The following is a 26,780-nucleotide window of genomic DNA, read 5'->3' as shown; positions in this document are numbered from 1 at the left end:
GAGAAAAAAGCCTACCGCGAAGAGAGACACGGGTAGGCTGAAATGCTGTGCTCATCCTCACTCCCGCATAGATACGCGGTACGAACTTCGTAGCAATAACACTAGGTGCATTTCTCGATTGCATAGAGAATCGGGGTACAGGTACTGAGGGTCTATCGAGCAAGTTATCATGTCAAGTAGCAAAGCTGGCCACCCCATTACAGCATCCACTTCTTGACCTTGGTCTTCCCCTGATGTAACCACTCAGCGAGCTTGCCCGGAACTTTGGTCAACTTCTTCAAGTCAGTACTCACGTTGACAGAATGATCTGGATTACTTACCTTCACTTCGAGCCTTCGATTTGTGCCATCGTTCCTGGCCTCTATAAGCGCCTTATGGAGATCCTCCTGTCGGGTCTTCTCCTTCCGTAGTGCTTCTTTCCTAAGTGCATCTTCCCTTGAGTCTGCTTCAATGGGGGCAAGGCTTTCCGCGGGCTCGGCCAGTAGAGGGTTTGCATGGCCGTCTGGAATGCTGGGATGCTGATGGACATGGCTGTTCGGCCCTTCAGGCTGATAGAATCCACTTTCGCTGACCTTGTTGACATGAACACACACTTCGATGCCAAGCTTCTTACCAAAAGTGTCGCCCTGCAGAAGCACAAGAGCGACCCAGAAGGTAATTCCGCCGCCAAAGATTGAGAAGGTTACCGTTGGCCTGAGCCAGCCTGGAATGTCACCTGGTGTCGGCTCCTTATTTCGTCCTTGGAAGCCCGCTGTGATTATGATGAGCAGATTGACACCGACCACTATGACAATCAGGCAATATGTCACAAAGCTGTTGCGTAGCGGGTATGTCTTTGAAGTCCAGCGCGGTTCCTCGAACCCTTCTGCTGTCCGCTTCCAGGCCATCTGCTGCAGCAGGAAGAGAAGACCAATGACCGCGAATGCTGGACTTTCTGTTACTAGGTATCCTTTCAGCGGCCTCACGAATACTCACTGACGACGACGATCTGACCATAAGTGTACAAGCCAACAATGAAGCCATATCCATCAGGGCCAACAGGGGCTGCCAAGATCATGATGGTCGTAAAAAGCCAATGCAAGAAGAGGCCGCCCTTCGGCGACTCCGCGTCTTTTTCCAAGTATTTCCAGAATGGCAAGAGCCTTTGACGAGCAATTGTTTGTTTCACTGAGACAGATTAGGATTGGAATCATTTAGAGTACGACATCGATGGATTGTGAGTTGTACCCCTAGCGCTTGTGTAGACGACCGCGATGAGATTGCCGAAAGCGGATAAAGCAAAAAGGATGTCAAGGCTGATGCCATCGGGTTTAAAAGCCTGCGATGCTGTAAGTGTGTGCATCTTGACGAAGACCTCTGCAGCTCGCGGCTAACCGCATGTACTCACCATCGGTCCGAGGTTTCGTGCCATGCCCAGATCCAGATATTCAGTTATGTCTTCGTACGTAAAGGCAAGATACTAGTCATTGTCAGTCATGATTCAGGGACGGATCCGGAGAGGGCGGTACTTACGTAGCTCAGTGCGACAAGAAGATATAGCACAGTGACGACAGCTATTGCCGAATACGCACCTATGGGAAGCTGATTCGACGATTCGCCATTGTCTGAGCTCCTAATCTCACCAGCCACCTTGACTTGTCAGTGGATACTGCGAGAAAGTTTAACAAACTCCGACGTACATAATTGGCATTCTCCCAGCCGGTGAAGCTATAGGGTGCAGAACAAGTACCACAGCGCCTAGCTTGCTTTCAGTGCCTTGCGGCACCGCTTTAATCAAGGTGTCGTCGTCTAACCCAGCTTTATTGATCCTGTATGCCCAAAAACCAGTACTCATGACCGCTACGAGCAGACATAGTTTGTAGAGAGCCAGGAGTTTATTGAGGAAACGCCCGAGATTGGATGACAGATAATGTAGTAGGCATACTACAGACAAGATGCTGATTGCGATCAGCTTGACGACCTTCGAGTCCAGATCTACTAGTGATCTGTTGGTCGGTAGTGCGGCTATCATGACGAATCGAGCAAAGGCGATTGCATTGCCAGATGTATTAGCAATAGTGATGAAAAACGTAGCGAATGCCATTGTCCACATGAGTCCAGGGCGTAGAGTCCGGTCAAGCTGCGCTGACATGAGCTGATTTTTCTTGATGCCTAAACAATCGCATTTGACTCACATAGGTCAGCTCTCCGCCGTCATAAGGGAACTGTGCACCGAGCTCCAAGTACGCAGTGAGACTGTATGCGTAAGCATTACGCGTAGCGACTAGGAAACCATACGACTCCTACCATAACGCTGTGTAGAACCCACCAGCGACCCAAAGCCCGATGCTAACCTTCTTACTCGATGTTGCTGCCAAAGCATGCCCTGGGACGGTGAAGATACCAGTGCCGACCAGTTTGTTGAAGACCAAAGAGGCAAGATCGACTGCGGTCAACGGCTTCGGCACGATTGTATTCCGTTCATCGAAACTGGAATTGGAACTCATGGGCCTGTCTCGCGTTCTGTTGGCGGCCGGCTGCAGATGCGAAGCATCTTCCGTGAACGCAGCTCTTCCCACAGATTCCTGAGATATCGTGTCCGGATTCTCAACCTGATCATGATGGCGCGTCCTGCTTTCGGAATGACTGTTGCGCCGTCTAGACGATACCACTGGAGACGAGGGACTCCCTGGGCTCTGCTGTCGAGTCCGCGCAGACTGAAACATTTCGTATTCAGGATCGTCCATAATCAGCGGAACACTCGTTGCTGAGCTCGGGTGCGTTGGTGGAACTGATGCGCTCGCAGAAGAGAGGCAGTTCAACAGTTGATTGCCTCGACTCCTGAGCCTTGACCGGTGAGCGACTGCTTTTATCAGGCCACGACGAGGCTGAGCGGCAAGCTGATCAACCGTGGCTTGCATACCACCCGCTTTGAGCGTCCAGTCATTCTCCGGTCGCTGCAAGCCGTGCATAAAGCTGCGTCTTCGCTACGCCTTGGGCACGTCTCATGATACTGCCTTCATGTGACAGCCTTAGGTATTTAAGGCTCGCGCCCCCACGTGCTGAAGATGAGGCACTTGCCGTCTTCTTACACCACCTATCATGTCACACACGATACCGCAAGGCTATATTACGCAAAATCTTGAAGGCCGCTATATCAGGCCGCAAGTCTTGGAGGCATTTCTTCGCGCGAACGCCATTACATTTGGCGCGGAGAACAGATACGACGTAAGCCGTAGTGTCTACTGTTTCGCGGACATTGACTGAGATATTGCACAGGCGACGTCCACGAAAGGCATCATTGTGGTAGTTGTCAAGCGAGAGCTCACGAAGGTAGGATCTCCCCTACTAAGAGCGATCGGCACAGCGTTCTTAGTCTTGTTTTTCAGCCGGAAATCTACGACCTGCAGAAAGAAAGCTATCCCAAGAAGTTTCAGGATGGACCCGATTCCGACTAGGATCGTGGGCCGTGGGCAGTGCCAAGCGAATTGATACGACGACTGACTCATTTCGGTTGAGACTGTTGAAATCGTATATAGGAATTGCGCATACTGTTGGGACTGAGCCTTTGTTGTCAGCGTGCTATGGTCCCCGAGGAACAAAGGAGGTTTGAGTTGCCTCATTTTGCTGCCTGAGGAAACAAGGTGCTTCTTGACCCTTGCTTGCAGCCTCGGCAGGGTTGATGTCGCCTGCAGCCAGCCACACGGTGTGCGCGACTCTTCAGAGCATGCACATTGGCTGGTGACGGGGCTGATGTGGTGGCACTCAGAGCTGCAATGCACCTTCTTCCGGTGGAGCTCAGGCTTCACGGGCGAGGCGGAGTTCTATCGCTTCAATTCGAGGCTTGAACCGTTGATATTTAATCAATAGCACGACCGTAAATCACCTGCCGTAGCCACTGTAGGAGACTGTCAAATGCTACTTGAAAAAATGATGCTTCCTGTGACTGGCACCTGGCCATTGCGAGGAGGTCTCAGCGAATGCTTATACGACCTTGACCAATGCGACAGAGACCTCTGTTTGGATTCTACCAGGCTCTTCAGCCCCCTGGGACAAGGCTGTGTGCGATGTCTGGACATCGGACGGGAATGTGTGTACACTTTAATAACATGCACAGGCTATGTCATTGACAAGAGCGCTCAGCGACCGCCCTGAAGAATCTCCAGTCTTTGATCAGCCATCTGAATACACCGACAGACGTCAGACTCCGCATCCTGTATCCAAAATCAACTCTCGAACAGCTGTATCGACGCTAATTTGTGACAGCATGGTGCAACAAACCTTCTCTTGGGGTGCCCTCCAAATCTCAGAACAGATGATGCGTTGCGTCCTACAATACATGGATGCATCATCTGCCTTCGCCAGAATACTTCATACATTTGGGAATAGAAGGTCGCAATCGAGCGAGGCTAGTGGTATCCCCGCGTTGATATCTTCTTTCGACGGTGACAGGGTCGGTGAGACTTAATGTTCTCAAGTGTACTTTGGCATTTGCTGATAGGCATAGACCGTTGCTTCCTATTGCAGTGCGTGGAACTGCACGGACGAAGCGACCAGGCTGATCCATGGTCGATTCGGCAGTTCGCGGTCTACGAACGGGCTTGCCAGAGTGCAAATAGTTCACAATTCCTTCTCATCAACCATACCGCGAGTCAATCGCTTAGGCGAAGGTTGAAAGCCATTCGAAACGGGACGACAGAGGCTCCAAGCAACGGTGCAAGCATTCATCTGATCTTGGTGTCATCCGCGACTATGCAGTGGAGTTGCTACTGCAACTATCTCGAAGAGGAATTGAATACTCTTGTACGTTTGAGTATCAGAGATACATCATGCCATTATTCCAGGCACTGATGAATACACAGGACACGAAAGCTTCAGTAGACCCGACCACTAATGGCGCAACACATCTGGGTACCCAGACGATCATCGTGTTCCGTGACTTACAAGCGCTACAGACCGCTAAGGGTAAACTGCAACACGTTCGCTCTGCTTTGAGAGCGAATCTCAGCGTGATTGAAAGCCTATCCCGTGACCTCTTTGCTCGAGGTGCTACATTCGCGAACTCTTTTGACCCAAGTCTCGCAAGCCTTGGTGGTCTATTACATAGAGCCGACGGAATGCTTGCACGCACCGCTACCCTTGCCAATCATGTGCGTTGCAAACAAAGGCCAGTATAGCTGGTGACAGTCCCTGACTAGGGTCAAAGATGAACAACATCATTTCCTTCCGCAGCTTGGACGACTCCCGCATCAACAGCGGTCACACAGCTGAGATACTGCAGCTAGCCCAGGACGAAAACAAAGAGATCATGGAAATCTCGATCTCGGCAAGAGAAGACACCAAGACGCTCAAGACCATCACCATCCTCACGCTCGTGTATCTCCCAGCATCTTTCGTTTCAGTGAGTATAATCCCCTCGATCCGTTAGGATTGCGCTGTGACTAATGGTTCAGGAGACGCTGTTGAGCATGGGCTACGTCAAGGTCAATCATCATGGAGGACGAGCCAGTATCGTCTTCGAGCCAGAGATGCTGATATTCCTGGTATTGACATGCATCCTGCTCTTGGTGACCATCAGTATATGGCTGTGCGTTGATAGAAGACGGAAGCGGCTTGCGAGGAAACGCTCCGATCGATTGGTGAACTTGGACGAGTGTGACAAATGCTGAGCGAGAATAAGGTGAAATTCATTCCGAGTTGATTTTCACCTTTAGTCTTTGCTCGCTGGCTTCTTCCCATTCTCATCTCATCAGAAAAAGTTTATGAATTCACTCGCATTCGATTAATAAACATGCAGCTGAGGGGTTCGGTATGTCATCTGAGGGGTTGTCTGCCGTTGACTCAGCTATTCTCCTTACTTTCTGCTTGAACGTGTGTGCATGATTTTCAGCAAAACGTATGTACGACGTTAGTAGAAGGCGAATTCAGCACCGAACTATCTTCTCGAATGTCTCGCTCTGAGACATGCTTGTCTCACACAGGTTGCACAGCACATCACGTCGTGTTGTAAAGTACGCGTGTCGACAATTGAGGACTCAGACGACGCCACGCAGGTGGAGGACCAGACAATTTCGACAGACACAATAAGACCACGCCTTCATATACTCTAGCGAAACTGAGAAGATGAGAGATAATGGCATTTAGATTCTTGATATCGTAGCGACCGGCGTGCACCGCAACGGGGACAATGTCTCACCGCGAGACATCCGTGTCTCAGGGAGGTAGCAGCGATGATCACGACATGCTCACATCTACGCCGGCCGCTTTGCTCAAGGCGAACTGCCTCTTGCAATGCCCGGGCGGCCTCAGGCTCGAGGAATCAAGGCAACCTCACGCCTGACCCGACCAGAACACCAACAACACGGCGACATGAGGTACGGTCGCATTCCCCGTGATGCGCTCTACCACGGGCGCCGGCTGACTTCATTTGCCTATTAGGCAATGGGGCGTTGGTATCGGTTCGGGCATCGCATGGGCTGATGGCAGGGCAGGGCAGAGATACAAGCAGAAAGGCACCCCTACTCTCTCCTCTTTTTCCGTCATCGCGGAGCAGCCATCAACCTCATGCGTATGCCGCAAGCCCTCAGCCTCGGGCCAGACTACTGCACAGCGCCGCCTTCAGCTGAGGTACGCCCAGTGATCGGCCTGCATGATGCATGCGCTTTCCTTTTGGCAAAGGCCCCTGCACGCCGTGCTGCCCTGCTCTCCTAGTCGCCTACTACCGCTTCGGTGCAGCGCAACGCCGATCGCCCGGGCCCAGATTGCTGGCGCTATGTGATTTACCCATGTATTCGGGCATCCATATCGCCGAGGAGATCCTTGGTTGCCACCCTAGCGCCTCAAGACAGGCATTTGCTGCACCTCAGGCGCCGATAGCCTGGGCATCCTACTGGAGCCATAGTAGGCGGAGTTGCGCTTCGCCTCGACCCTCTGCAGCCAGCAGCGAAGATCACGTCCAGCGCACAGACTCTGGCTGTGTTAGATGGCGAGACTGTCATTGTCATGCCGTCAGACGCGTGGAGACGGTGCCAGGGCATGCACGCCTTGCAGACCAATTCGCCTTTCTCGCCCCCCACCAGACACAAGAGCGTCATTGCACCATGCTATCTTCACCTGGACAGTGGGATGCTCCCCGGGGCCACCCATAAGCGTGCCGTCCCAGAGGAGGACGCGGCGCGAGCGGCCAATGGACGTTCCACCTCCTGCAGCATCTCACTATCCACGTCGCTCCGCCCTGCTGCCCGCTTCCGCGCCTGCGTATCCCGCCAATCGAAGGGGAACAGTGGCGTTACGCTCGCGCGAGCGCTGCCGTGTCAAGAGACGCGAGGCGCTTGCTGGTTGGTGCTATTTGCCTCCCTAGAGTGGGCCTTCACCGGTGCATGGGCAAGTGCCGCATCCCGCAGCTCAACCTGAGATGGTGTGGAAAATGAGGCTCTGCTGATGTGTAGTACACTCGCGACACGCGGAAATCGCATATAATGGCGTAGCACTTGCAAGGTAGGGTGCAGCCTCTCGATAGTTTACCGTTGGTATCGCTTCTCATTTGCATTCACTCGTATCTAAACCGAGCCATTCGAGGCTCTAGCGCTCAAAACAGCCCATCCTGGCATAAATACTGTTCACAACTCTCCGAAGTGGCCTCGGCCCAGAACTCCAGCATTTACAACTATCAACATCTTCTCTGATCAGTCCCCGTTTACTCACGATAAGCTACTCGTTGGGGTCATCCACCCTTTGGCAGTCATTGTTTGACGAAGTGAATTTCGATCACTGGTTCATTGTCGTCGATCTGCTCCAAGCGACCTTGGACCACGATTCAACCGATCGATCTGTACTGCACACATGGCATGCCCCAGGTATTCGGACGCTTCGATGCTGCAATGCGCCGACTATTCGGTTGATTCCACCTACCCACAGCCTGGAATGCCCTATCAACGCGATCAACACCTGCATCATCCCTCTTTCGATCATCACATCGCCTTAGTCGATCGTCAATATCCCGATTCCTACGGTCATACGTTGGCGTTTAGCCGACCATCCTTCGAGCGATCGTTCAACAACGGCATGCACACGACTTACCACAGCCCTACGCCGGAGTCGCAACCACCATACTTCACGCCCTCGCCGTCTCTCTCATACGAAAGATGTAGCAGCAGGCACAGCGGCTCATCCTCGCCGTCGCTCGGCTCCTCTGCATCCTTCCTGCCCGTTACACCAGAGTTGCACGATCTCGCTGTCCCAGCTCTGACGGCATCCTCGTGCGATCCACCCTTCGGCGCGTACGGAGAGGTCTCCTGCGTCAACATGCAGTTCGTCCAAGCATACCCCGACACACCGCAGTTCGAGGGCCTCAGCGACGACTTCGACCTACCCGACACCCAGCCTCAAGAAATGGTACCTATGGCGGAAGACACCTGGCCGTCTCAACCCGCGCCCGCGCAACAGGCAATATCCATCGTAAGAGAGGACGACGACAACGGCCACACATCCGACGAAATCGAAGTCGTCCCCCGCCGCCGCGGCCCCAAACACCGACACATCCGCCCACACCCCGCCGCCAAACCCACCAAGATCGAAAAGCGCCACCCCTCCCGCGGCCATCGCCAACCAACCTCCCCCGTCCCACTCTCTCCAGCGCCTCCGTCCTCGCCGCGCGCCTTCCCCTGCCCCCTGGCCCCCTACGGCTGCCCCTCGGCCTTCAAAGCGAAAAACGAATGGAAGCGGCACGCCTTCACGCAGCACTTCCGCCTCAAGTTCTGGCGCTGCGACCAGTGCTCGCGCGCCGACCCGGCCAAGGCGCCCAACGACTTCAACCGCAAGGACCTCTTCGTGCAGCACGTGCGCCGCATGCACCCCGTCGCCGCGCCGGTCGCGCAAGCGCGGTCGCGGAGGAAGCGGAGCGGCCGCGCGCAAACGCTGGCGCTGGCGAGGGAGCCGGGCGTGCAGGCGGCGCTGAACGAGGCGGCGGAGCGGTGTGCGGTTGGCGAGGGCGCGCCGCCGAGCGGGTGCGCTTGTTTGTTTTGCGAGGAGAGGTTTGAGGGCGAGGGGTGCTTGGGGGAGTATATGGAGCATGTGGGGAGGCATATGGATGAGAGGAAGAAGTTGGGGATGGAGGCCGTCGCGCTGGCGGAGTGGAAGGGGGATGGGGAGATGGAGCGGTGGTTGTTGGATCAGGGGCTTGTTGTTGAGGGGGAGGGGGCGTTGGTGCTTCCGTGAGAGGGTGTTTGATATGGCACGGGGGCGTTGGTGACTGGGAAGGTGGTTGTGATCTTCGTCTTCTTCTTTCGTTCTACTTTTCAGCGTCCCTCGTTTGAGACCTTGCTGTGACTTTTAGTTCGAAGATACCCAATAACGGCAGCTTGTTCCACTCCTCGCTCTCCCCTAAGAACTCAAGCCTCTACTCTTCCACTCCCACGCCTCGAACTCCATCCTCTCTCCTCTCTCGCGCTCCACATGCTGTCGCATCGCATCGCATCCCGCCGGAGCCCTAACCCTTCCCCAAACCCCAGCGCCAGACGGCAACCCCGATGAAGCGAGACGCACGCGACGCGAACGTGCATCACTCGGCCTGCGGCGTCGGGCACCGGACATCGGGCGTCAGGACACGTGGGCGTCGACATGAAGCCGCGGCGCAAGGCGTTGGTGGCGTCTTTCGGCGCGCTCGGCGTGGGAGGAGCGGGACGATCGGGCGCGGGAGCGGTGCTGTGGGGGAACGGGATGGGACATGCAGGAGAGGAGCGAGGAACAATGAGGCGGGTTCGGATGTCGCGTGTGCGCGGCGGCTATTCGTGGGTATCATTGTTATTGTTTGTCCAGTGTACCTACCTACCTGCAGGTGCCTCTTTCGGACCGTGAGGCTGATCGCCCGGTTCGGGTCGAGCTTGGCTTTTGCTTCCCTTCGCTTGGGTCCGCGTTCCCCCCCGCGCCTCATCATATCCCCTCCATGTCGTCCCTGGCCCAGAGCTTGACGGTGCGGTCTCTGCCACAGGACGCGATCCACCTCGCGTCGTCGGTGACATCGGCCGCGAGGACGGAGCCGTCGTGGCCGATGAGGCTCTTGCTGAGCGCCCAGTCGTCTGCGCTGAAGACGTTGACCGCCTTGTCGAAGCCCGCGCTGACGACGAAGGTACCGGACTTCTTCGGCTGCATGGCGCCGTCGGCATCGCGGCTCGCGGCGCCAGAAATAGGCCCGTCGGCGCCTTTGAACCACTTCAGGTCCGTGACGCCGCCGCGGTGCGCGCCGACGCTCGCCGTCTCGCGCACCGCCCGCAGGTCCCAGCACTTGGCGAAGCCGTCCGCGGACCCCGTCAGCACGCGGTGCCCGTCGCTGCCCCAGTCGAGCGCGTGGATGGGCGCGACGTGCGCGTCGAGGAACATGATTGTGCGGCCGGAGCGAAGGTCCCAGATGCGCCCAATGCTGTCGAGGCCAGCGGAGGCGGCCAGAGAGCCATCTTCATTGAAGGCAACCGTGAAGACTTCTTTGCTGTGCCCTTCTTGGAGGAGGAGTTCTTGCGTGGTGTTGACGTCCCAGAGACGCCATGTCGTGTCGTAGCTAGCGCTGGCAAGGTAGCGGCCGGAGGGGTGGAAGGCGGTGCGGACTGCTCGCGCTGTGTGGCCAGAGAGGGTGGAGATTGGTGTGTCTTGTGTGAGAGACCAGAGGTGGATGTCGCCTTCGCCGCCAGCTGAGGCGAGGTTGAGGCTATTGGGACCGACGTTGGAGGTCGGTAGGGTGGCGCCAGGATACCAAGCAAGGCCGCCGATCATGGACTTATGCCCTCGTAATGTCATCTTAGTCTCCAGGTTGGGCACGTCGAGAAGCTTGATGCTACCAGCCCAGTCGCCGCTCGCCACAATCTCACCGTTTGGCGAAAAGCGAACCATGCTGACCGGTCTCTCTCCCGCAATCTGCGACCCAAACAGCTCAAACCCAGCCAGTCGATCCTTGATCTCCTTCCTGTGCTTCACATGCGTCGCCACCGGAATCTTGCTCTCTTCCTTCTGATACGCGACCCTCTGCGCCGTCCGCGGCAGACTGTACCTGGCAATGTCCCGCCTCGCAGCCAACAGCGCCTCCGATCCCTCAGTGTAGAACTCCTCATCCGCCTCGTCGCCCTCCTCGTCCGACTCATCACTGACATCCTGCATGTCCTCATCTTGACCACCCTCCTGCTCCGCATACAGAATCCCTCGTAACCGATCGCGCCTGTCTTCCGGCCGCTCTCCAAACAAAGTCACCGGCTCGCCGCGATTCCGCAGCTCGGTGCGTACCCTCTTCTCATCCGTTGGCACAGCTATAGCAGCCACTTTGCGCTTGCGCGCGAAATCGTCCAGAATCGAAGATGTCTGTTGTGAAGGCGCGGCCGATCCAGAGGGTAGTGAATAGTTGGTATCAGTTGCTGTATCTGTGTCAGCGAGCCGTAGGTCGGAAAGGCTGTGCAGCGGCGCAATCTCACTTACGGATGTTGTTGATGTCAACGCCTGGCGCATCCTGCCATTCCACGTATCAGTCATGTGCCTTGAGTTTCGTGTGCTCAGCCGCAAGCAAAGGTCTCGCTCTGGTCGGCGCGTGAATAACCGGTTCGCTGGCGGGGGGCGGGCTGCTTACCATGTCCATTTCCTCCTCCACGTACGCCTGCCTCGCCGGGTGGCGCGCCATGTCGGCTGCTTGCTGCTTTGGCGACGAACAACTGTATGCAAGCGAGCGTGGGGTGTAGAATCAAAAGTGTCGCGAGAAGTGCAGTTTGGGTTGTCGCATGCGGTTGGACTGGAAAGTTTGTCTGGCTCTCTCGCGCAAGCTCAAGCTCACATGCAAGCCGAAAGTTGCGCTCGGGCCCGCCGTCATCGAGCATGCCGTCAGACTCGAGACGCCGCCAATGGCCCTCTCGACTTTCTCTACCAGAGTACAACAAATCAACAAATCAACAGATCAACCCAACCCACAATGGTCGCACAACATGGCTAAAAAGCCGCCACCCACACTCCCCCCCACACCGCATTGAGAAACCCACGACCATGCCCTCAACAACCACCTCCCGGCCCACCCTCTCCCTCGCCCGCGGCCTCCTAGGCACAACCGCCGTCCTCGCCGCCGGCCTCTCAGGCCTCTACCTCCGACACGCCAGCCCCAAACTCCCCTCCGCGCTGCCCCTCCTGCGCTCCTACTCCAGCTCCTCCCCTCCACCCTTCACCTACCGGCTCGCGGCCGCCGCGTCCGCGAAGCGCAGCGCCCCGCCGCGCCCCGCCCATTTCTGGCCCTACAGCAGCGCGGCGGGCGCGCAGGCGCCGCCGTACGTGCGGTCGACGAAGCCCGATGCGGGCGAGGACGCGTTCTTCATGGCGACGGTGGGCGGCGACGCGCACACGGTGGCCTTCGGCGTCGCGGACGGGGTCGGCGGGTGGCAGGACTCGGGCGTGGATCCCAGCGACTTCAGCCATGGGTTATGCGGGCTGATGGCGGGGACGGCGCATATTTTCGAGGGAGCGGGGCTGAGGCCGCGGGAGCTGATGCAGACGGCGTATGATGCTGTGATTGGCAATCCGCGGATTGTGGCGGGCGGGTGCACGGCGAGTTTGGGGGTGTTGGATGGGGAGGGGGGGCTGGAGGCTGCGAAGTGAGTCTCGCGATTTTCTGTGCTGTCATATGGGGAGGGGAACTTGGGGTGGGAAGGACGATGTGTTGACAATTCGGAACAGCTTAGGAGACAGCGGGTTCGTGATCGTGAGCCCCGGCAAGATCGCTTTCCGCAGCGAGATGCAGACGCACGCCTTCAACACGCCCTACCAGATGTCGAAAGTGCCGCCCAAGATGCAGGCACAGCACGCTATCTTTGGCGGCAGCACACACTTCTCCGAGACGCCACAGGACGCGGATGTGACGAAGCATAAGGTGCAGCACGGCGATATTGTGCTGTTTGCGACGGACGGCGTTTGGGACAACTTGAGCGCGCAGGACGTGCTGAAGGTAGTCACGAAGGTGATGGAGGAGCAGGGCTACTGGAACGAGGCCGGCGGCGAGACGACGTTGAATGAGACGAAGGTCAGGTCATTACCTGGGAAGGTCTCTCCGAAGATGCAGGAGGGCTATTTGCCCGGTCTGTTGGCATCGGCGGTCATGCGCGAGGCGAAGCTCGCAGGACTGGACACAAAGAGGAATGGACCGTTCGCAAGAGAAGTCAAGCTTTACTACCCTCACGAGGCGTGGCAGGGCGGCAAGCCGGACGACATCGCGGTTGTCGTTGCGGTCGCGGTGGAGAATGGGCCGCTCGCAGACGAGGAGCCGATCAAGGCGAAGCTGTGAGCGAGCTCTGATCCCATTCATGTGAGACGGGGGATATTTCCTATTGTTTGGGATACCATGTGATACAATATATGGCTGCATAAGGGAGGCAATTTGCTGCAGGCGGAGCACAGCTCGAATGTACATGTATATATCTGACGTATCGTTCAAGCTAAAACCCACGTGAAATACAGTATAACATGACGGTGCCGGTGGATACCCTGGCAGTGGATACCTTGAGGGCAAGGAGCCGGAGAGCCGGTGGTGAGTGCCGGGAGAGAAGTCGGATGCAGCGTGCCTTGATACTTTGGCCTAACGCAGCAGCAGCAAGATGAAGGGCGGAGATCGTGAAACAGGGCGGTCTCAGATGCGAGAGCTGGGTCGAGAGCGCGCGCGGCCAGAGGCGGTGATATTGGGGCTCGTCTTCAAGTGGGTCCAAATGCACCCCGGCAATGGAAGTCGGGAGACGACAAGCGCGCGGAGGTGAAGCAGAAACAGCGCGAGACGGCCCAGCCTCGCCGTCGCAGCAGCCAGACACGCCAGGCCACGCCAGGCCATCCTCTCACGCCTCTGCCCTGCACCGCCCCCCGCTCCAACCGCCTCGTATGCTGCCGTCCTGAGCCCTCGGCGGCCCTTGCAACGTCACTGCAGAAGACAGATCTGTCAGTCGTGGCTGTCCAGCACGCAGAGCACGGGAGTCGGCGGTGGACCCCCCGGCGGCAGATGATGGACAGGGCCGCGATGCATTGACGTCGAGCATCAAATGCCTCGCGTCGCCTAACGTCTTTGCTCCTCAGTCGGCCTGTTCGCCGCCGAAAGGACCGTGGCCATCGTCCTTCTCTGCGTCTGTATTTATATTGCTGTATACCCGCCCACGTACGCAACACGTACGCCGCCTCCCCTTCCCTCACCTGTTGTCCATTTCCCCGTGCAGTGCTGGTCGCCGCACATCATGCGCTCCACAATCCTCCTGTCATCCTTGGCTGCGGCTCTACCCACCGCCCTCGCCGACTGCTCTCACGACTACTTCGCGTCAATCCTCCCGGACAACGCCACTCTGCTTTTTGTCGATACAGTCTCCGAAAATGGCACCTTCCACGTATCGCCTGGCAACATTGCCTACCCGAAGTCTCCCACCAATCTTCCCGCTGCGTGTGCCCTGCAAGTGAACGTAACCTCATCTCCTACTTCCGCCTTCTCCTTTGGTCTCTTCCTGCCGGACACCAAGACCTACAACAATCGCATCCTGGGCGTTGGCAATGGCGGCTTCGCTGGCGGCGTCAACTGGCTTGACATGGCCGCAGGACTCCACTATGGATTCGCCTCTTGGTCAACCGACACCGGCCACAACTCGACATCCGGCGATCTCTCCTGGGCCCTGGACGCGCCGGAGACTCAGGCCGACTGGGGCTACCGCGCCATCCACGGCTCGGCCTTGATGGCCCGCCAGGTCGCGGAAGCGTACTACGAGGACGAGGCCAAGTACGCCTACTTCTCCGGCTGCAGCACCGGTGGACGCCAGGCCATCCGCGAGGTCCAGCTCCACCCTGAGACCTTCGACGGTGTCCTCGCCGGCGCCCCCGCCTGGTGGACGGACCACCTTCAGCTCTGGAGTCTGCGCGTCGGCATCTTGAACGCCGGCACCAACTCCAGCAGCCGCATCCCGCCCGCGCTCTTCGAGGCCATCGGCAAGGAAGTCCTCGCGCAGTGCGACTGGCAAGACGGGCTCAAGGACAACATCATCTCCGACACCTTCGGCTGCCGCTTCGTGCCCGAAGCCCTCCTCTGCTCCTGCGACGCCGAGCTCAAGAACCAAACCGCCGCCGGCTGCCTCACCCCACCTCAGCTCGAAACCCTCAAGCAGATCTACAGCGCCTGGCACGAGGCCGACAACACCTTCGTCTTCCCCGGCCTCGAGCTCGGCAGCGAAGCCCAATGGGGCTTCCTCATCGGCCAGCCGCAGCCCAGCACCTACGGCACCGACTACGCCGCGGATTTCGTCCTCTCCAACCCAGACTGGGACTACACGACCTTCAACGCCAGCGTCCTCGCGCTCGCGGACCAAACCCGCCCCGGCAACGCCTCGGCCACCGACTACGACCTGTCGCCCTTCCACGCCCGCGGCGGCAAGCTCATGCACCACCACGGCACCGCCGACGGCCTGATCCCGACCGGCTCCAGCGTCTACTTCCACAGCCAGGTGCAGCAAGCCCTCGCGGGCAAAAACGTCTCCGTCGACGACTTCTACCGCTTCTTCGTCGTCCCCGGCATGCAACACTGCATGGGGACGCCGGACAGCGTGCGCGCGCCCTGGTACTTCGCGGGGCCCAACCAGGCCGGCGCGCTGGGCAACGGCTCCTACGGCGTGCCCGGCTTCAGGGACGCGGCGCACGACGAGCTGCTGGCGCTCATGGCGTGGGTGGAGGAGGGCACGGCGCCGGAGACGCTGGTGGCGACCGAGTGGGAGGACGAGGCGACGCGCGAGACGGTGCTGAGGCAGAGGCCGATCTGCAAGTGGCCGATGCAGGCGCGGTACGTGGGCGAGGGCAGCCCGGACGAGCCGGGGAACTGGAAGTGCGAGGGGATTCACGGCGAGCATCAGCCCGGGGCGACGTATGGGGCGGAGAAGGTGCTCGCGTAGATGGTGTAATATCTGTTACCGGGTCCACGAGCATGTGTGATTGGATTTCCGGGGGGGGAGGAGAATATTTGTATATACATCTCGTCGTTAATGTCATGAATGCATGCGCGCGTGCGCGCGGAAGCGCCGCGCTCTCTGATGCGAAAAGCGCATCTCTCGCCTTCTCCTTCCATCCTCCCCGGGCGCCCTGTGTGCGCCTCTTGTCTCGTTTCTTTCCATTTCCCAGATCGAGTCGCTAAAAAACCACAGAGATAAAGCAAGATAACCCAGCCAAAAAGATGAGCGCAAATCGGCCAAACATGCCTCGCCTCCCGCAGCAAGCAACCTCTCCCCCCGCTCTCCATCACTTCGCCATTCATCAAGGTATATCATCAACACCACAGCCGCACTGCCAATCCAAGCGGGTATCAATCGAAAACACGCACCGCACGCACGCACTCACTTCCTCCCCAAAATCCCACTAAACCTCTTCTTCCCCTCCCTCTCCCTCGCCCCCGCCCCAGCCCCAGGCCCCGCGCTCACCACACTCCGACTCCCCATCCCACCCCCACTAGCAGCAGCAGCAGCCGCCTCCGCCGCCTCCGCCCGCCCATCAAACCGCTCCCAGGGCGCGACGTCCGCCTTCCGCGGCGTCGCGCCCGTCGCCATCGCCAGCCGGTGCGAAGGCGGCAGCGGCCAGTCGATCGTCGACGCGACGCTCGGGGCCAGGCTGGGCGGGCGGTTGCTGGCCTGGCGGTGCGTGGAGTAGATGCTGGTCGGGATGACGAAGGTGGGCGTGGGCGGCAGGGGGTCGGTGGGGGGCGGGGAGGGGTCGGGGAGGGAGGAGGGGTCGTAGGGGCGCGGGTTTTCGGACTCGGAAGCGGAGGCTTCGCGCTCGCGGTCGCGCTCGCGGTCTTCTTTCTCGAGCGCGCGGCGCGCGGCGGCGGGCAGGGGCCAGTCCTCGGGCGTCTCGGGGTACTCGATCGGGCTCTCGGCGATTTCCTCCATCATGGGGCGGTGCAGGAAGGCTTTGGGGAGGACGACGGCTTGGTCGGTGTCGGAGGCGGAGGCGGAGGTGTTCTCGGGGTCGGTGTCGCTGTACCAGGTTGTGCCTTGGGAGTCGACGGCGGCGCCGTGGCGGACGACGCGGGGGATGTGGTGCGGGACGTCGTGGACGGGCGGCGTGAGGGGCGAGCCGCCGGTGGGTGTGGTTGCGTAGGCGGTGGGCTCGTCGCCGGCCATTTGGGGTGGTTCGTCGCCCGGGAGCTCGGCGGGGAGGTCGCCGGGGAGTTCTGCGATTGCGCGGCCGGCGAGTTCGGCGGGGATGGCGCCGCTGGTTCGGCGGACGCTGATTGCGGAGGATCGGAGAGCATTTGGGCTGTCGGCGGAGTGCATCGTCGTTGGCGAGTCATCGGAAAGGGCTCGTGGGCGCAGGGCTGGGTGGGTTCCGTTTGGAGATGTTGATGGCTCGCCATAGGGATCGGCGTACACGGCGATGGGCGTTGTGGTGTCGTAATTCGCTGTTGGGTGGATGACAGTGAATTTGTGACCACCACGAACAGTTGATCCCATTGACGTTGGTCGAGACGACATGGAGCCGATTGGCCGGCGGGTCGACGTCGAGCTATTAGAAGACGAGGAGTTGGCACTGCGGTACGTGTGTCGTGTGCTCGTCGAGAACAGTGAGCCGGTATCCTGCGATCTCCGCTTTTCGTCCAGCTTCTTGCGGGCGTCTTCTGGTAGTCCGTCCCATTTGCTGTTCACCTTGGGCACGTGGTCTGGGAGTTTCTGGATAGAGACGCTCGACAAACTCGCAGCAGTGGCGCGTCCTCCCTTTGACGCGGCTATCTTCTTCTGTTGCTCGGCATATTGGTCCAATGCGGAAGTCGAGGGTTCCTTGAGCGTAAGGAAACCAAGGACTCCGTTCTTCTTCTTGCCGCCGGCGCTGCTGCTGTGCGCTTGCTGCGGTTGTTTCCCTTGCGACGATCCGCTCCTCCGCGCGTTCGTTTCCATTTGGCTGGGCTTGGAGCGCTGCGATGCGTCGCTGATGCCGCGGTCGCGCCCAGGTGAGGTAGTGCGCGTGCTGGAGTGCGACGACGTTGTCCCCTCGGAGGCATTGCTGCTGCCACCGCTCGCGCCGGCCTTGTTGCGCACGGCGAGTTGGGGCACGCGCACCGGTGTTGCAGCGCTGGTCTGGGTCGACATCATAGGGATCGGCGCCCAGTTTCACGGTCGAGCCACCCGAGGCCGAGGAACCCCGCGTTGGCGAGCTGCTGTGAATCCTGCCAAAACCCAACAAGTCGGTCGCCACTGAGGAGTGAAAAAGAGCGGCACGACGGCGGCAGGATGCGTCTTGTGCAAAGGTTGGCCTTGAGGCGTGCGAAATGTGAAGACGGGTGGAAAGTAAGGCTGGCAGACGGAGAGGTCCAGCTCACGCCAGGCCTGCGGAGACTCGGCACGAGAGGCTAGGGCGGCAGATAGAGCCGAGCGATAGTGCGGCCAGCAGAAGTCTGGTCCTCCAGTGGGCTGAAAACGTCCGGCGGCCTTGGGAGGGCGTTGAGCCTAGAAAGGCGCTCGCCGGGGCTCCGCAAGGCGTTCAAAAAGACACCGCGGTGGCGTTCGTCCCGCCCAGCCGTGCCGTGGCGGATATTAGCGGTCGCAGTGAGAGGTGAGATGGCAGGACAGCGTCAGGCGGGGAGCGTCCCAACCGCAAATTGACGAGCATGTGCAAGGGGAGAATCGAAGGCGCAATAGCCACGCCTCGTAAAGCACGAGGTAGGCCAAGGTACGCCGTGGGATGCAGCAAGGTAGCCCCGGAGTGTGCGGCCGCGGCCAGGCCTGCTCGTTGCTCTTTCTGCCCTAGGCGGCGAGACCCCTCGGAGCCGCACGAGGTCGGCCACGTGCTTTCTGCGCCAAAAGCGTGCGATGGCGCAAAGTCAATGCTGGATTGGGTTGAGTAGACGAAGCGAGAAAGCGCTGGCCGGTGGCATGGAAGGCGATGTGCGGTGCGCGCGGATGCAAGGAGGGGAGGAGTGTGAGTGCGCCGCCGGACCTGCCAGCTGCTACACCTGCTCTCGAGTGCAGAGGGGCCTACCTACCTACCTGCCTACCTACTTTGGCCGAGGGACAGACGCCTGCACCTGACCGCCGAACTCTTCAGGAGTCTCGCGAACCACCGTTGGCTGGCGCGGTGTCTTGGTGTTTGCCGTGGCTTGCGCGCAGCTCCGCCAGGGCAGGCAGAAGGGAGCAGCGCGCGGGACGACGGCGTTCCGTGGAAATTCGCTGATGCAGGCGAGGCAGGCGAGGCAGGCCGCGGCGTGCCGCACTCCACGTATATCACCGCTCATATTGCACCTCGCAGCTCGCCGTCCGTCCGCTACTATCAGAATCGCGACCGACGCGTCCGTAGCGCTGGGGAGGAGGTGGTCGCGAAATCAGTAGGGCACCACGGCCTCCCGTCGACCCCGCCGCCGCCGGATGCTACCTTGCGGCCATACCTCCATTGGCCGCCTTCCTGCGTCGGCCGACGCCCTTTTTAGGGTAAATGCCACACCAAACGACGCCTCTGCGCCATTCGATGTGCGCAAGCCCTCCCTTGACATGCATATTCCACTGCGTCGTCGATTGACGCGTCGTCCGCCGGGTGTCCATCGCCAGCAAGCACGCGATGGATGTCGGTCATCGACTCGATCGTGTCAAGCAGTCGACAGGCGAACTTGGCGTGCTGCTGGCAGCTGACTTGGCGAGAGGTGTGAAGGCTGCGGTGTCACCATGATGGAAATTCTTGCCGACGTGCAGCGAGGGGCATCGTTGCGCGAGTACATGTACATGCTGTATATGTGCCTCAGGCGTCACGACATTTGCTGTGGAAGCTGGCCCAACAATGGCAGGGACAGGGGCAGTAAAAGCCACTTGAAACAGACCCGCGCGCCCATCTACCACGGTTCCAACAAGCGCCGTGGTCCAACGGGATGATTGACGCTGTCAAAGAAGCATCTGGCTGCGAGCTATGGTATCAGACGTCCTCACGCCCACTCGCCTCGACCTTGGCGTACGACACGCCTTAGAGCCTGCAGGATCGCCATGTGTCCCGCCTGCAGCGGTGGCGTCCTCCATGCCGTGGGACGCATAGCACCTGCCACTTTCTGTCCGCTGTGCATTATTGTGCGCTTTGCTGTACGACACGAGTGTGAAGGGGCGTGCATGCATTGCTGTGTACCCATCGACCATTGGCGGACCCTCCATGTACCGCATCTCGAAAAAGATCTATCTACCTGGACTTATGGCGCCACACCGATCTTCTTCGGACACTTCGTTCCGACTCCGATTCACGTCGGATCATGCGTTCACTGAGATTCCGCCTTGTGCAGTCGAACTTTGACCCCATCGGCAGGCCCTGTCCAGGCTGTTGTTAGCATATCACTCTCGGCTTTCCGCCAACGGTATCCAAGAAACAGACAGGTAGTTCAGACTTACACATAGTCAAACCCAACCCCTTCCTCATCTTCTTCATCTCCACCTCATCCACGGGCTGCACCTGATCAAACTCCCGCAGCAACCTAACAAGCAAAAACCCAGCCTCCGTGAGCGCAAACTGCTGCCCCAAACACACCCTCGGCCCACCCAAGAACGGCAGCCACTGCCACGCCGGGACCCTCACCTCGAAACGGCTCGGCCTGAACTCCAGCGCGTCCTCTCCCCAGAGGTCCGTCCGTCGGTGCATGGCGTACACGCTGAAAGTCACCACCTGCCCCTTGCGGACGGCGACAGGCGAGCTCTGATCCGGCCCGCCGCCCACAGGCAAGGTGGTGTCTCTGATCGCGACGCGGTTGTTGAACGGCACCGTCGAGTGCAAGCGCAGCACCTCTTGGAGGAAATGCTGTAGCGGGCGGCAGCCTTTGAGCTGCGAGAAGGTAGGTTGCTCGGCCGCGGGAATCTCGCGTAGGACCGCGGCGCGAAGACTCTCGAATACGTCCGGGTGGAGCGCGAGGCGCATGAGGCACCACCCGAGCAGACCGGCCGTCGTGTCACGCCCGGCGAACATGACCGCTATCGTCCCGTCAGCTCTCCCCAAATGCACATCAGGCCAACGACCGCAACCAACATACCCAACGACTGCGAAACCAGATCCTCCTTATCCTTCGTCTGCGCCACCAGCGCCTCCAACAGCCCAAACTCCCCTCCCCCTCCCCCTCCCCCCTTCTCCGCCTTCTCCACCGCCCTCCCCACAAACCCCTCCACAAACCGCCTCACCCTCCCCGCCGCCCGCCGAAACCCCCACCCGTCCGCAACCCAATACAGCCCCCCCAGCCTAATCCTCGTGATCAAATAATCCCCCGCGACCCTCAGCGCCTCCCCAAACTCCCCCGACGCCGCCTCCGCGCCCTCCCCTCCCCCGCCCCCAAGCACAGCCTCCAGCGCCCCGACGCTCCGCCCGAACAGAAACTCCGTCGCCGTGTCCATCGTAAAGCACAGGAACAGCGGCTGCGCGTCGCGCGCGGGCGTCCAGCCCGTCGCGGCATCGGGCTCGCCTAGCGCGGCGATCAGGGCATCGGCAGACTGAGAGGTGAAGGCGAGGTTGTTGACGCTGTCGCGCGAGAAGGAGGGCCGGAGCAGCGCGCGCGCGTGCTTCCAGGCGGCGCCGTCGCTGCTGAAGATCGAGTTGCCGAGGAGCGGGTGGAAGACGGCGCGCCGGTTCTGGAGGGATCGTGGGTCAGAGTGGGTGGTGGAGGCAGGGGGAGGGGGACGTACGGCGCCTGTTTCGAAGTCCTGGGGGGCGGGGGTTAGTTTTGGAGTTGGGGTGGTTGGTGTTGGGGGTTTCTTGATGGGCTTACGGAGAATTGGTTCGCGAGCATGGCTTGGAGGTTTGCGGGCTCGGTCGTCAGGAGCATCGTTTGGCCGTCGAGGACCTAGTCGTTCGGGTTTGCACGTTAGCAGACGTCCCTCGGCGGCTTTGGTTCGTTCGATTTGAAGACGTGAGAAGTAAAATTGAAACAGCTGAAGGGACCGCAACGCTTCATGCCCCGACCTACCGTCTTTTTAATCGTCTGCTTCCCCTGAAACTGCGGTAGCAGGATATCGTCCAGCACATCCTCGCCGGTGGCTTGCGAGCGCCTATTGCTGCGTCAACGCTGCCAGTCCACACGATCGCGAGGGCAAAAGAAAAGCAGCGCTCTGCTCACGCACGCTATCCGCCGTATCAGCTGTAAGCCGTAAGGGAAAGGCCCGCTGGCGTCGTGAGGATCCACGCATCCATGTTGGCGTGCAAAAGCGCGGAAGCGGGCGCGTGAGAGGAAAGTTGTGACAATGGTGTAAGATAGGTAGGTTAGGAGGAGGATGAGGAAGGGCTGTAGTAGTGGCGAAAGGGGAAGGCCGAGGGCCATCTTTGAGAAGTCTGATGAGAAGCGGGTTGTGGTCATCGAACGGTCCGTTGTCGCGGTGTCCCGATGGCAAGCCAGTTGTCCGAGCGGAGCTGGGTCTTTGCTATGTGTATGGTTTACTATGCTTGTTACACCGTCGATGACGTGGAGACGACCTCTTGAGAATATGTGTGGGTGCAAGCATGCGATAATATTATGTGCACTCCAATCAGCTGGAGGATTCCCAGCTGAAAACAACGCGAAAGCGTTCGCTGTCTCGTATCAGGAGCCGGTTTGGGCTGTTTTGGCGAGAAGGAAGCCAATCAGTTCTCGGCGCGGGGAGCTGATACGGCCGTTGATGGCGTGAAGTCCAGTCTGATACTTGACACTGCAGGGGCAAGTGATCATGCGTACAGAATCCTTGCTTGGTGCTTGTGAGTAAGACAATAATTCAACTAGCCGCAAAATCAGGCGTTCCTCAAGCTTACGGCTACCGACAACGGGAAGTCTTTCATGAAAAGATACATTCCGTTCAAAAGAGTGGTCCAAAGTGGAAATCTATGTTGACGTCGTCGTTAGATGACATAAAAGATTTGTCAGAGCGGTTTGGGTGACGATTGATCCTCTCTGGTCAAAACAAGAACCAAGCTGATATTGCGTATTTGGATGATTGCGACTAAGGTAGACCTGGCGTTTCGAGATGTGGCCTCAAATGATCCTGAATCCCCATCGAACGTACCGTTAATGCGGTACTGAATTTGGGATGACAGTGACCGACACATAGCAATGTAACGAAGACTACCTCGCGACTCGGCAAGTCTGGCGCAATCGGGACTGCTTTTACATTTCTCACTCGAGCAGCCGTCGCAAACGAGAATCAGCAATTCAGATCAGCATCGAACACACGCAAGGTCGATCAGCGCAACCAACACCGGCACAAGCCGTGCCACGATTTTGCCAAATCACCTCAAACACCCTAACCCTTGACCAACACACCACCACCATACGGTAGATCAACCACCACGCAACGCAGGACGGGATGGACACCCACACCCACGCATCCACGCGTGCCAAAAGTCCTCGCCGGCTCCGCCCCTCGGCCTACGGTGAACTGAATCAGCCTCTCCCGACACGCCCATCGGGCCCACAACGAGGGCGACCAAGGCGCGCCAAGAAGGCCTCTCAGGTCTCTCCCCCATCACCAACTCCCCAGACGCCGCTGACGACAGGGTCCGTCGGGCTGCGAAAATCAGGCGCTGGTTTTTCCGGGGATCGGGCAAGGGGAGAGGCGCCGCGATAGCGCCGCTGCTCGGGACTACGGCGGTGCCTCTGCCATCTCGTCTGCGACGCGGCGCGCGCGGCCGACGCGCGATGCGCGCGATGTGGATTGCTCGGCGGCTGGCTAAGTGGGCGGCGTTGGCCTTGTCGCTCGTAATGTTGGGTATGGAGGCATGGGAGGATGCGAGATTGCCATGGGGCTTTTTGTCAGCTGCGAGGGATGCAAAAGTCGGAGGAGACCGGATGGGAGCCCGTTGCCGCAGGTGGTGGGCTGGAGAGACGGGAAGGCCTTGCGCAATTTGTGCTGCGTTCCCGGGGGCCTGAGGCAACAATTTAGAGACGTCGTTCGTAGCGAGCTGCTCGAAAAGAACGCGGCAACCCTATGGACTGTCTGGCACGGGCCTCGAAGCATACGATGCTTTACCACATCATTATCCGCCTGATGGTTCGGGCCTGTGCTAGAAGGCTAGTCACGTAGCAACCCGAGAGTTGACTGGCATGAAGCGGCCGTTGAGTCTTCCAAGCCGTTGAGTATTTCTGACACCGGATAATTTCTGGGATTGCTTGATTTGACGTGGCAATGAAGACTAAGGCGTAGCCTTGCGTTTTGAGCGTATCGAGCGTGCAAGGTGTGTAGTTGCAAGACGATGCTTATCGTCCAAAGGAGTGTTCTCCGGAACATGCGCGCAAAGTGGTTGGAGGCGCAGAGGCGTGGCACGGTGAAGATACCAATCCCGGATGGTTGGCGACGAGATACTGAATTAGCGCGTGAGGTGAGATTCCCATCACCAGATGAATTGTATTGGTCTGTGATATTCATGAGGCGAGCATAATGCAGAGAGAGAACGAGACCTTTATGTCCGATTCTATGTCTATATCTATAACGTTTATACGAGAGCCTGCCCTCACTCTTTCTCGAGCAGGTGGGATATCTTTGCGATTCTAAAAAGCATGTCCTCGTCATGAATGAAGTCGACGACATCGTACCAAATGACGAGTCGAGCCAACCTCCGGGTATCTCATAAGAGGCTCAGCCTCAATGTATTTCATGACAATCCAACTCTTTACGCGGCCTGGCCACCAGGGTTGGTGTTGATGCCCTCAGCCTTCTCAACGTCGCGGGTCTCCTTGTCCTTGATGGCAGGACCCTCCTCATCGGAAGAGACGAAACCGAACTCGCGAGCGCGCTGGTCGACTTCGTGGTCGGCGATCTTGGGCAGGTTCTGCGCGGCGTGGACGTAGCTCATGTTCTCGAGGTAGCCCTTGGCGAAGATGAGATCAATCTCCTCGAGGGAGCGACCGGCGGTCTCGGGGTAGAAGAACCAGAGGATGGGAAGGAAGATCGCGTTGAGGACGGCGAAGAAGAGGTAGGTTCCCCAGTCGATAGAGGCGATGAGCACGGGAGTAATCATGACGATGAAGAAGTTCCAGATCCAGTTGGAGGTGGTGGAGAGGGCGTTGGCTTTGGCGCGAGTCCTGAGAGGGTTGATCTCGGCCGGGTACAGCCAAGGCAGAGGAAGCCAGGTGGCACCAAAGAAGGCGATGTAGGTGAAGAAACCAACAGCAGCACCCTTGGCGGCGCTTGCAGTGCCGGGTACGAGGGCACCGAAGGCGAGCACCATGGACAAGCACTGGCCAACGGTACCGATCAGGAAGAGCTTACGGCGACCGACACGCTCAACAGCGAACCATGAAGTGGTGGCGAAAATGGAGTAGACAACCATGTTGATACCTCCGAGAAGCAGAGCCAGAGTGTGGGAAGACTCGCTGTCGGACTGGAGGATAGACTGCTGGAACAGAATGGGGAAGTAGTAGATGACGGCGTTGCAGCCAGACAGCTGCTGCATCATCTGGGAACCAGCTCCGAGGAAAAGACGGCGAGCGTGCTGAGTCTTGCCGCCGGTGAAAAGAATCTTCAGAGGGGTGCTGTGGCCATCGCCGCCACTGGCCCTGATGGCATCCGCGATAACGTTGGCCTGAAGAGCAACCTCCTCGTCATCGACGGGCTTCTCGGCAAGGGCAGCCAGGATGACAGTAGCCTCCTCGCTGCGGTCCTTCGTCATGAGCCATCTAGGCGATTCGGGAAGACCCAGCATGAGAACGAGGACGATAAAGGCGAAAACACACTGGAAGGCGATGGGGAACCTCCAGGTGAGCTCAGGAGGACCGTAGAGACAACCGAAATCGATCCAGTAGGCGATAAGAGTTCCGATAGCGACGTTGCCGCCCTCAATGCAGATGAGCTTGCCACGGTTGTGGGACTTGGAGCACTCCGCCTGGTAGGTGGGCACGGTCGAGGTGTTGATACCGTTGCCAATACCAGTGAGGAATCGACCAACGATGAACTGTGCGGTGGCGCCGACGCTCTGACCCATAATGCCTTCGGTCTTGGGCATCGCAGTGACCTGGATAATCACACCGATGATCATAGTCCAGGCACCGATGAAGATAGACTTGCGGCGACCGAGCCAGTCACCGAGTTGCAGAATGAAGCAGGCGCCGAAGAAGCATCCGACAGCGTAGATGGAGACAATGAATCCCTCCCATGTGCGATATTGCTCGTCCTTGTTGACCTCGGGGAAACGGTTGACGAACGCCGAGGACGAGATAATACCAGACATGACACCCTGGTCATAACCGAAGAGCAAGAAGTCGGTAGTCGCGACGGTGGTAATGAGCATCTGGAGCTTCCTGCCGGAAGCGCCCCAGTAGGTGGGCACGCCTGTGCTGGTGTGACCTTGCCTTTTACCCATAATGAAGCGATTGTGGAGTGATGAACAAGTGTGGGAGATCGCGGAGAAGGGACTCTACAGAGGCGGGCGGCCTGTTATATAGGCATCGATCGTTCGAACGCAGAGGGTTCGGCCACCACAACACCAGGCGCGTTATGCGGCAGCGGGCTACAACGACGACCCACCGTCACCGACGGCTGTGGGGCGACTAAGACACAACGACAAAAGGTTTGACCGGCTTGGCCACTGCTTCACGGCAGCGCCGCACGTAGGGTAATGACATCGTCTGGGGCCAGTCACGCCGGGGCGTATGGAGTGTGAGGAGTGCTGGGGGGCTTGGGGGTGGAGCACGGACTCGGCGCCTCACAGACTTGGTGGGACCAAGCGAAATGCTTGCCACGTGCAGTCGCCCGCAGCATTGCCACTTTGAGGCTCTTCCGGCGCGGATTGAGGTGCTAGACGTGTTCGGCGTTTGCTCGCCTGGCGAAAACGTAGAACAAGGTTCCGATCCTTACCAATAACCGTGGTTTGTTGGT

At 58.8% G+C, this 26,780-nt stretch overlaps 10 protein-coding genes across 10 annotated transcripts; 5 read left to right on the top strand and 5 right to left on the bottom strand.

Annotated features, from left to right (window-relative positions):
• Nucleotides 1–197: 197 nt before the first annotated feature.
• Nucleotides 198–2,726, bottom strand: WHR41_00772 (uncharacterized protein; the record flags this gene model as incomplete). The annotated part of the gene is made up of 10 exons (XM_069369378.1): nt 198–272; nt 321–925; nt 976–1,167; nt 1,228–1,318; nt 1,388–1,459; nt 1,513–1,629; nt 1,680–1,707; nt 1,932–2,119; nt 2,175–2,235; nt 2,287–2,726. The coding sequence occupies 10 exons, from the start codon at nt 2,724–2,726 to the stop codon at nt 198–200; spliced, it is 1,869 nt and encodes a 622-aa protein (XP_069233748.1).
• A 259-nt stretch (nt 2,727–2,985) lies between these two features.
• WHR41_00771 (uncharacterized protein) lies at nt 2,986–3,860 on the top strand. Its single transcript, XM_069369377.1, has 3 exons — nt 2,986–3,207; nt 3,259–3,312; nt 3,369–3,860. Exons 1-3 carry the CDS (start codon nt 3,082–3,084, stop codon nt 3,435–3,437), a joined length of 249 nt encoding a protein of 82 aa, XP_069233747.1. The 5' UTR covers nt 2,986–3,081; the 3' UTR covers nt 3,438–3,860.
• A 386-nt stretch (nt 3,861–4,246) lies between these two features.
• Nucleotides 4,247–5,648, top strand: WHR41_00770 (uncharacterized protein; the record flags this gene model as incomplete). The annotated part of the gene is made up of 4 exons (XM_069369376.1): nt 4,247–4,436; nt 4,487–4,782; nt 5,186–5,380; nt 5,433–5,648. 4 exons carry the CDS (start codon nt 4,247–4,249, stop codon nt 5,646–5,648), a joined length of 897 nt encoding a protein of 298 aa, XP_069233746.1.
• Nucleotides 5,649–8,043: 2,395 nt separating this feature from the next.
• On the top strand, nt 8,044–9,195 carry WHR41_00769 (uncharacterized protein; the record flags this gene model as incomplete). The annotated part of the gene is made up of 1 exon (XM_069369375.1): nt 8,044–9,195. One exon carries the CDS (start codon nt 8,044–8,046, stop codon nt 9,193–9,195), a length of 1,152 nt encoding a protein of 383 aa, XP_069233523.1.
• Nucleotides 9,196–9,909: 714 nt separating this feature from the next.
• Nucleotides 9,910–11,736, bottom strand: WHR41_00768 (uncharacterized protein; the record flags this gene model as incomplete). Its single annotated transcript, XM_069369374.1, has 3 exons — nt 11,585–11,736; nt 11,437–11,467; nt 9,910–11,375 (listed from the first exon to the last, which is right to left on the bottom strand). Exons 1-3 carry the CDS (start codon nt 11,633–11,635, stop codon nt 9,910–9,912), a joined length of 1,548 nt encoding a protein of 515 aa, XP_069233524.1. The 5' UTR covers nt 11,636–11,736.
• A 255-nt stretch (nt 11,737–11,991) lies between these two features.
• Nucleotides 11,992–13,433, top strand: WHR41_00767 (uncharacterized protein; the record flags this gene model as incomplete). Its single annotated transcript, XM_069369373.1, has 2 exons — nt 11,992–12,590; nt 12,673–13,433. The coding sequence occupies 2 exons, from the start codon at nt 11,992–11,994 to the stop codon at nt 13,274–13,276; spliced, it is 1,203 nt and encodes a 400-aa protein (XP_069233528.1). The 3' UTR covers nt 13,277–13,433.
• Nucleotides 13,434–14,207: 774 nt separating this feature from the next.
• Nucleotides 14,208–15,896, top strand: WHR41_00766 (uncharacterized protein; the record flags this gene model as incomplete). The annotated part of the gene is made up of 1 exon (XM_069369372.1): nt 14,208–15,896. One exon carries the CDS (start codon nt 14,208–14,210, stop codon nt 15,894–15,896), a length of 1,689 nt encoding a protein of 562 aa, XP_069233529.1.
• Nucleotides 15,897–16,334: 438 nt separating this feature from the next.
• Nucleotides 16,335–18,080, bottom strand: WHR41_00765 (uncharacterized protein; the record flags this gene model as incomplete). The annotated part of the gene is made up of 1 exon (XM_069369371.1): nt 16,335–18,080. The coding sequence occupies one exon, from the start codon at nt 18,078–18,080 to the stop codon at nt 16,335–16,337; it is 1,746 nt and encodes a 581-aa protein (XP_069233530.1).
• A 1,978-nt stretch (nt 18,081–20,058) lies between these two features.
• WHR41_00764 (uncharacterized protein) lies at nt 20,059–22,439 on the bottom strand. Its single transcript, XM_069369370.1, has 7 exons — nt 22,062–22,439; nt 21,908–21,989; nt 21,710–21,784; nt 21,627–21,644; nt 20,984–21,572; nt 20,352–20,924; nt 20,059–20,271 (listed from the first exon to the last, which is right to left on the bottom strand). The coding sequence occupies exons 1-7, from the start codon at nt 22,292–22,294 to the stop codon at nt 20,222–20,224; spliced, it is 1,620 nt and encodes a 539-aa protein (XP_069233531.1). The 5' UTR covers nt 22,295–22,439; the 3' UTR covers nt 20,059–20,221.
• Nucleotides 22,440–24,576: 2,137 nt separating this feature from the next.
• WHR41_00763 (uncharacterized protein) lies at nt 24,577–26,265 on the bottom strand (the record flags this gene model as incomplete). The annotated part of the gene is made up of 1 exon (XM_069369369.1): nt 24,577–26,265. One exon carries the CDS (start codon nt 26,263–26,265, stop codon nt 24,577–24,579), a length of 1,689 nt encoding a protein of 562 aa, XP_069233525.1.
• Nucleotides 26,266–26,780: the final 515 nt, after the last annotated feature.

The sequence above is a fragment of the Cladosporium halotolerans genome, assembly GCF_011745625.1.
Source record: "Cladosporium halotolerans strain TM138-S3 chromosome Unknown Sca2, whole genome shotgun sequence".
Classification (NCBI taxonomy): domain Eukaryota; kingdom Fungi; phylum Ascomycota; class Dothideomycetes; order Cladosporiales; family Cladosporiaceae; genus Cladosporium; species Cladosporium halotolerans.
Note: the sequence above shows the minus strand (reverse complement) of the source record. Positions and strands in the feature narration are given on the sequence as shown.